Genomic DNA, 9,637 nt, shown 5'->3' with positions numbered 1-9,637 from the left:
CTATTTTCCCTTCATTTTCCTCGTGACATGCAACTTGTGACCTTTCACCTTCATTTTCTACTATTTTTCATTATTTCATAAATAAAATGTCAATTAATGCCTCTTTGCCTTTCCAAATCCTTTTCCAATTTCCATAGTCATTTATTAATCACAGGTGATACCCATCACTATATTTTGCCCAACCTTCAACTTGGAATATGTGTCCCATCACCTTGGTCTTGTTTTTGCCTTTATTAACTTTATTACGTGGATTTTTATCCGGGGTTGTTATAATGGTATTGCAATAATCTACCAATGATGCAATTACTCAAAATGTTACCAACATGCTCATAGAAAATGAGATGCGAGAGAACAAATTAAAAGAACTACAAGACATTGCAAATGTAGTTCATTTGTTAATGACTCCATTGCCAATATTGTCACCTTCATTGTCAATTTTTGTTGTTGCAATGCCACAAGCATTTAACAAGGCCACGAATCTTCTTAATGCAGTGAAGACATATATCCTCGACAAAATATGCCAAAGATTATAAATTATTGATGATGCATGGCAATAAATTTTCAATTTAACATGTTTGCAAGAGCAATTGACGATATTTATGGATCTAGTTAACATTAAGCTTACCGAAGACAAGAAATTTGTTGACAATGAATTAGATATTTTTAAGCGGAGGCTAGAACATTCTCTTGTTTCGAAAAGAAAAACAAACGACTGCTAGATACTGAACAAGTGAAGCAATTGGAAGTTGGATGGGTGGAAAGGGTCATTGCACTTGAGAATATCAATTCTGCCTATAGTGACCTATGCAAAAGGAGAGGCAATGCTTATCTAAGGGAAATTGACATTATGAAAGCCTTAGATACTCCGCGCATGTTGTAGGATTCAAAGTTAATTTCAAAGGACATGTTACAAACTAAATTGAAGGAGAAAAAATAGAAAATGGTAGTAGAGTTTGATAACATCACTGGTTTTACTATAGAACATATTGACACGTGGCTAATTACTTTTTCCAAGGTCAATAAGCAAAATGTTGAGTCGATTGTTCAAGTGTAGGAAGAAACTAGGGAAATTGATAAATATTTTTTTCACTAAAATCATGAATATGGAAGTTATAGTTTCCCCCGACATGACCTACATTAAAAAAATGGTGGAGTGTTTCTTCAACAAGTCATGGACTCATAATACATGTTAAAAATTGTTGTTTTGTGGCTGTAGATGGTGTTCAAGGAAGTGAAACACCAATTTCCGCTATAACAAATCCATCTACTTTACAACTTGTTTTGCATAGTTCCGATTCATTTCAATAATTTTGCCTTTTAAGACTATGTTTTGAATATGATCTTGTACAAATATGAGATATGCCCACGATCACTGGCATTTTATTTTGACTATAATTTTTACTTAATTTGATTATGTATCAATGAACTATGATAATGTTTTCTATAACTTTTGAAAAATATGGTTTCAACTTTTCTATTACATTTAGTGTTGTGTTGTTGTTTTAAACGAAATTGGACATCTGACAATGGTTTGGCATCTTAGAAATGTATCTTTTAATAATATAATACTGACACAATGTCTTCAAATCTACATGAATTTCATTTCGCAAAGTAATTAATTAATTATGTTTTTGATACACCCTTTTTGCTCACAACATAATAACTCTTGGTACTACAATTTTGATACTGTTGAGCTTCGTTTGCTAGCTCCATGTTATTTAGTTCTGTGTATAGAGTTCTCATTTTGCAGAGGTTACAATGAAAGGTTTCGTTGTGCAGAGCAAGTTTCTTCCACACAGTGATATCTCTATCAATGTTATGATAGTTTTTTTCTATAAATTTACCCAAAAAAATGCTTTGACCTTTTCTAATCCTTGTACATAGTTTTCTTTGTCCAAAGGTTACAATGAAAAGCTTCACTTTGCAAAAGAAGCTTTATCGGATAGTAAAACCTCTGCTTGAAGACTCCTCTACTTAAAAAACTATAAATCTAAAAATCATAAATAAAAATTAAACTAAATCAACTTTATAACAAATTCAAAATTATTTAATAATGGATTCTATTCACAACTCTATGCAAATTGACTATCAGAATATGCATTGTTTATTATTAACAATATGGGCAAAAGTTCGTAATGAAAAACTTTTTGTAGTATGGTATATTAACTTTGAACTTTTCTGCGCTCAACTTCTGCACTCAAACAAATCGTTTAGTTCCAACTGCGAACCTATTCAATGTAACGAAAATTGAACTCGCTAACAACACCTATGGATAATTTAATACTAAAATATCAACAATAGAAGCCTTTAGTGCGAAGTTACAAATATGCGCACAATGAACACTTTATTTATAACTAAAATAAAACGAAAAGATAATACAAAGATATACATTATTTATATTTAAAATATTATTAATAATACGATAAACTTTCTTCGTACGATGGACTTTCTCCACACTTCCGCACAAGAGCATGAATAAAGATACGTTAGCTTAATCTATTTATAATTTAATAGGAACTTCCAATATCAATGCGGAATTGGTTATGACTTTCTACTATGCAAAAAACTTCACATAAAGAAAATCAATTAAATGGCATTGGTATGCATTATTTACAATTAAAATATTATTAATAATATAACATAAACAATTTTATTCCGAATAGCAAATATGGACTATGTTCTAATTCTAAATTATTAGTAATAAAAGTCTTCAGTACAAGCTACGATGAAAGCTTGAAGGCTTCTTCCGTATGTTGGAAGAGTGGATGCATGAATAACCTGTATTGGCCCTCTGGTTTATCCCAGCATGTTGTCCCATATGTCTTTCCTTTCCCAGAATTAATGTTCCCTCTGTGCGCATAAATTGAACCCTGCTAGAAGCTCGAGAAGTGATATAACCGGCCGGGAGTGGCGGCAATACTATTGATCAACGCGAGTGAACTGTGCTCAGACGCTTCGTAAAGTAGAAGGAGCGCAGCCGAGCAATGAGGCTCGAGAAGTGCTGGTTTTGCTCTTCCACGATTTATCCGGGTCATGGGATCCAATTCGTGCGGAATGATTGCAAGGTACTACCCGTTTTCATTTCAACTCTCATTGTTTATTTGCACTTTCTGGACCTGTACAAAGTTAAAACATACCTGGGGCTGATATTGGCACCTGGGAAACCGTGTCTGAAACCCTATGATAGACTATAAAACACTAACCCTTTACAAATCTGGTTCCTCTACAATGGCTAGGCTAGGGTTGCATTACAATTGAGAAACCCATACTTTTTGAGCTTTTGATTTTGATTTTGTGCTGCAAAGATCAGGGCTCAAAAATAACTCTGTGAATATTAGGCACCGGCGTTCTGAGCATGCCTTGTGAGGTTTGCAATGGCCACCCACTGTGGTTCATAATTACGAGGTTTTGTTGGACTTGGCTCAAGTCTGGCTGGACCTGAACCTTTGGACCAGCTCAACCGGTATGGACCAAATTCTTTCCTAAAAGTAACGCAAGAAAGGGAAAAACCTGAAAAAGGTCAAGAAAGAACTTTAGAGCCTTCTAGGGTCGTCACTTCATGGCATGAACTTTGAAGCAGGTTTAACCTTACAGATGTTTAAATTTTCATTTTAAGTGTGGGCTCTAAGCTATGGATAACGTAATTTTGTTGTTGATACTTATCCATGTCTCCTTTTTGAATTACCATTTTGTTTATGTGTATGTATTTTCCAGGTTTTTTATTAGGCAAAATGTTTGTTTTTTTAAAGTAGAAATATCATTTGTTTTTCATTTCTTTAAAGTAGAATTCAACTATATTGACTCTCCAAATTAGAATTTGGATTTTCTCCAAGAATAGGAGCTTGGTTGTCTATGTGAATCAACCTCGACTTTGCACCCCTTTTTCTTTTACAATTCCGTCTACGTGCAACCTTCATACTACTGTCCAGATTTCTTCTGAAGGCATCAGTTTGAAGGGCAAGGCTAATTGGTGGAAATATGATACTGTGTGCTTAGACCGGCTTAGAATTTACATTCTTTATATGATGTTGTCCTCATAGTATTCAATTACGGGTCCAAGAGAGCCACAGTGAAGGGTACCTATGAACATATTTACTACTTCCATCAAATCATATATCAAACCATATTGGTTCTTGGTCCCTCATGTCAAACTCGTATATGGTGTTTTCAGCACCTTTTGTCACAATCACGTTTGAGATTCAATCCCTCTTATCATCACTAAAAACTGAGTTAGCGATGAATTTTTTTCTTCAAAATGGAATTCAATCATCATAAGCATAGTTGGGTAAGCCTTGGTAAATCGAAGTCATCAACTTCAGCTATGAATATCTCGCCCTATGATCCAAATTGGCTAGGAACCTAAATAGGCGCAGCTTAAGCCCCTGCATAGTCTAAACTTTATAGTAAAGATCAGGCCGTTTGAATGTGGACTGAACCAGGGATGATTTACCTAGCCAAACGTGTTGCAGTTAAGTAATGCCCCCTATTATCCCATTTGAATTAACTAGTAGAGAGAAAACTCATCAACTTCAGCTGTGTGAATATTTCACCGTAGGATCCAAATTGGCCAAGCACCAAAATAGGCCCTGCTTAGACCCTTGCACAGTCTAAAACTTCATACTAAAGATCAGACCTTTTGAATTTGGACTGAATCAGGGATGGTTTATCTTGCCAAATGTCCCTGTTATCCCATTTCAATGAACTAGCTAGAGAGAAAGGTTGCCTCTTCCGTGGTGATGTCCACAATGTTGCAAGTCTTGCTACTACAGTGGTATCTCCCAATTGGGATTTGGTTCCCCATTAATATTCTCCTTAATTCTATCAGAGGAGAATGCATCCAGGTTCCATGAGGGGGATATGATGCCAATGCAAGATTCTTTTGTCCCCCTCTAGAGGCCTATTTTTTCACCTCAATCCAAATCCACATTTTTTTGTACCTTGACTGATCAGACCTATGAAGAAAAAACTTCCATATGAAGGAGAGGGAAAGGAATCCTTTCATTGATTTGCAAGTTTTTTGAATGAATATTTTGTATTTAAGGAAATGATATTAATCTGGGTAACTCACCTTTTAGATGGCAGATTTCAGAATATTTTGGACTCAACCCTAATTTCTATTTATCTTGTTCCTAGAATATTTCAGGTTTATCTGATTTCCAGAATATTTTAGAATCTATAATCAAATTAAATTAAATTTGTGAATAATCTTGTCAGTCAACGAGGTAAAGTCAGAACAATGGCTTATGATGTCATAGTCACAAGATTCAGCTATGTTGACCCTTGCTGTTTTGAAATTCAGTGGCAATGCAAAATTCTGCAAAAATTCCCTATTATAATTCTGTACATAATCTCAAGATCAGTGTCTAGATTTCTTCTTAAAGCATCATTTTCAAGAAGAGGAAGACTAATTGGTGGAAAGGTGTTGCTTTCTGCTTGGACCTGCTTAGCTTTCACATTCTTTATATGATGTTGGTGTGCATTCATGAGCAAGACAACATTATTCTGGGCATATCCAACATGTTTTTTATTTTTGACTCCATTCTCCAATGTATTAGGCAGATTTTCTCCAAGAACAGTGAATTGTTTGTCTACGAGAGCCTGGCTAGCCTCTTTACTCGCTTTTCTTTGTATTAGTGGCATAAGATGAATTTTCATGAGGTGGAGGCTTTGGTTTTACTCTTTTCTGCAAGAAATTACTTTCTCCCATCATTTTTGAATAAAAATGAGAAAAATGAAAGTCCTCATAGTATTCAATTACAGGTCCATGAGAGCCATAGTGAAGGGTACCTATGAACATATTTACTACTGCCATCAAATCATATATCAAACCGAATTGGTTCTCGGTCCCTCATGTCAAAATCGTATATGGCTTTCTCAGCACCTCTTGTCACAGTCACGTTTGAGGTTCAATCCCTCTTATCACCACTAAAAACTGAGTCAGCGATGAATTTTTTTCTTCAAAATGGAATTCAATCATCATAAGCATCGTTGGGTAAGCCTTGGCAAATCAAAGTCATCAACTTCAGTTGTGAATATCTCGCCCTATGATCCAAATTGGCCAGGCACTAAACCCCTGCATAGTCTAAACTTTATAGTAAAGGTCAGGCTGTTTGAATGTGGACTGAACCAAGGATGATTTACCTAGCCAAATGTGTTGTAGTTAAGGAATACCTCCTGTTATCCCATTTGAATTACGAGTAGAGAGCAAACCCATCAACTTCAGCTGTGAATATTTCACTGTAGGATCCAAATTGGCTAATCACCAAAATAGGCCCTGCTTAAACTCCTGCAAAGTCTAAAACTTCATACTAAAGATCAGACCTTTTGAATTTGGACTGAATTAAGGATGGTTTATCTTGCCAAATATGTTGCTGTTAAGGAATGTCCCTGTTATCCCATTTCAATGAACTAGGTAGAGAAAAAGGCTGCCTCTTCCGTGATGATGTCCATAATGTTGCAAGTCTTATTACTACAGTGGTATCTCCCAATTGGGATTTGGTTCCCCAGTAATATTCTCCTTAATTCTATCAGAGGAGAATGCATCCAGGTTCCATGAGGGGGATATGATGGCAATGCAAGATTCTTTTGTCAGCCTCCAGAGGCCTATTTTTTCACCTCAATCCAAATCCACGTTTTTCTGTACCTTGATTGATCAGACCTGTGAAGAACAAATCTTCCATCTAAAGGAGAGGGAAAGGAATCGTTTCATTGATTTGCAAGTTTCTTGAACGAAGATTTTGTATTTAAGGAAATGATATTAATCTGGGTAACTCATTTTTTTAGATGGTAGATTTCTGAATGTTTTGGACACAACCATAATTTCTATTTATCTTATTCCTAGAATATTTCAAGATTTATCTGATTTCCAGAATATTTTAGAATCTATAATCAAATTAAATTAAATTTGTGAATAATCTTGTTAGTCAACGAGGTAAAGTCAGAACAATGGCTTGTGATATCATAGTCACAAGATTCAGCTATATTGACCCTTGTTGTTCTGAAATTCGGTGGCAATGCAAATTTCCGCAAAAATTCCCTATTATAATTCTGTACATCTGCAATCTCCAAATCGGTGTCCAAATTTCTTCTTAAAGCATCATTTTGAAGAAGGGGAAGAATAATTGGTGGAAAGGTGTTGCTTTCTGCTTGGACCTGCTTAGCTTTCACATTCTTTATATGATATTGGTGTGCATTCATGAGTAAGACAACATTATTCTGGGCATATCTGACGTTCTTTTAATTTTTGACTCCATTCTCTAATGTAGTAGGAAGATTTTCTCCAAGAACAGTGACTTGGTTGTCTGCGAGAGCCTCACTAACCTTTGTACCCGCTTTTCTTTTATGATTCTGTCCATCTGCGATCTCTAGACCAATGTTCAGATTTTGGCTCAAACCATCAGTTTCAATAAGAGTGCGAGTAATTGGCAGAAAGATGTTGTTGCCTTTCTGGACCTCCTTAGCTTCCATATTCTTCATCTGATGTTGAACTGTGTTTACTGGCAAGACATCATTATTCTGGTCATATTCAACTTGCTTTTCGTTTGTAACCCTACTTTCCAAAGTAGCATGCAAATTTTCACCAAGAACAGTAACTTGGTTGTCTGTGGGAGGCTGGCTAGCCTCTGTATCCTGTTTCCTTTTACAAATATGTCCATCTGCATACTCCAGACCAGTTTTCATATTTTGGCTCAAACCATCAGTTTGTTTAGCATTCATAAAAAAGATAGCATTATTTTGGCCATATCTGACTTGATTTTTGTCTCTAACACTGTTTTTAGAGTCCATAACATCAACTGGGTTCTGATTTGCTGACTAGGACTCTTTAATCTCAGAGTCTTTCACTGCCTCATTAGTTGAACTTTTAGAAGCTGGTTGGGATAATTAATTTCAATTCTTCTCTGAATGTATGACATAATGTAATAAGGATAACCACAAAAACCTGTGTTTTATTATTATATCTTATAAGCCTTGGAAAATCAAAGTCATCAACTTCAGTTGTGAATATCTCGCCCTATGATCCAAATTGGCCAGGCACCTAAATAGGCACTACTTAAACCCCTGCATAGTCTAAACTTTATAGTAAAGATCAGGCCGTTTGAATGTGGACTGAACTAGGGATGATTTACCTAGCCAAATGTGTCGCAGTTAAGGAATGCCCCCTGTTGTCCCATTTGAATTAACTAGTAGAGAGAAAACCCATCAACTTCAGCTATGAATATTTCGCCGTAGGATCCAAATTGGCTAAGAACCACAATAGGCCCTACTTAAACCCCTGCATAGTCTAAAACTTCATACTAAAGATCAAACCTTTTGAATTTGGACTGAATCAGGGATGGTTTATCTTGCCAAATATGCTGTTGTTAAGGAATCTCCATGTTATCCCATTTCAATGAACTAGGTAGAGAGAAAGGTTGCCTCTTCCGTGGTGATGTCCACAATGTTGCAAGTCTTACTAGTACAGTGGTATCTCCCAATTGGGATTTGGTTCCCCATTAATATTCTCCTTAATTCTATCAGAGGAGAATGCATCCAAGTTCCATGAGGGGGATATGATGGCAGTGCAAGATTCTTCTGTTAGCCTCTAGAGGCCTATTTTTTCACCTCAGTCCAAATCCACATTTTTTTGTACCTTGATTGATCAGACCTATGAAGAACAAATCTTCCATCTGAAGGAGAGGAAAAGGAATTGTTTCAATATTAATCTGGGTAACTCATTTTTTTAGATGGCAGATTTCAGAATATTTTGGACTCAACCATAATTTCTATTTATCTTATTCCGAGAATATTTCAGGATTTATCTGATTTCCAGAATATTTTAGAATCTATAATCAAATTAAATTAAATTTAATTTGTGAATAATCTTGATAGTCAACGAGGTAAAGTGAGAACAATGGCTTGTGATATCATAGTCACAAGATTCAGCTATATTAACACTTGTTGTACTTAAATTCGGTGGCAATGCAAAATTCCGCAAAAATTCCCTATTATAATTTTGTACATCTGCGATCTCTAGATCAATGTCCAGATTTCTTCTTAAAGCATCATTTGGAAGAAGGGGAAGATTAATTGGTGGAAAGGTGTTTCTTTCTACTTGGACCTGCTTAGATTTCACATTCTTTATATGATGTTGGTGTGCATTCATGAGCAAGACAACATTATTCTGGGCATATCTGACATGCTTTTTATTTTTCACTCCATTATCCAATGTAGTAGGCAGATTTTCTCCAAGAATAGTGACTTGGTTGTCTGCGAGAGCTTGGCTAGCCTCTGTACCTGCTTTTCTTTTATGATTCTGTCCATCTGCGATCTCCAGAGCAGTGTTCAGATTTTGGCTCAAACCGTCATTTTAAATAAGAGGGCGAGTAATTGGCAGAAAGATGTTGCTGCCTTTCTGGACCTCCTTAGCTTCCATATTCTTCATCTGACGTTGAATTGTGTTTATTGGCAAGACAACATTATTCTGGTCATATCCGACTTGATTTCCGTTTGTAACCCTACTTTCTAAAGTGGCATGCAAATTTTCACCAAGAACAGTAACTTGGTTGTCTGTGGGAGACTGGCTAGCCTTTGTACCTTGTTTTGTTTACAACTCTTACCATCTGCATACTCCAGACCAATGACACCCTAAATAGCTCAG

At 35.9% G+C, this 9,637-nt stretch overlaps 1 protein-coding gene across 1 annotated transcript in view; it reads left to right on the top strand.

Annotated features, from left to right (window-relative positions):
* The first annotated feature begins 2,701 nt into the window (after positions 1-2,701).
* The window catches only part of LOC149146815 (putative ribosome biogenesis protein RLP24), a 32,837-nt gene continuing 25,901 nt past the window's right edge, over positions 2,702-9,637 (top strand). The window contains exon 1 of the mRNA XM_089445697.1: positions 2,702-3,065. Within this exon, the coding sequence (XP_089301823.1) occupies positions 2,985-3,065 (81 nt within the window). The 5' untranslated portion in view covers positions 2,702-2,984. The remainder of the gene's footprint in view (positions 3,066-9,637) is intronic.

Source organism: Pinus tabuliformis, chromosome 9 (genome assembly GCF_031772625.1).
Source record: "Pinus tabuliformis cultivar Carrire ecotype Pingquan chromosome 9, CPIR1, whole genome shotgun sequence".
Classification (NCBI taxonomy): Eukaryota; Viridiplantae; Streptophyta; class Pinopsida; order Pinales; family Pinaceae; genus Pinus; species Pinus tabuliformis.
Note: the sequence above shows the minus strand (reverse complement) of the source record. Positions and strands in the feature narration are given on the sequence as shown.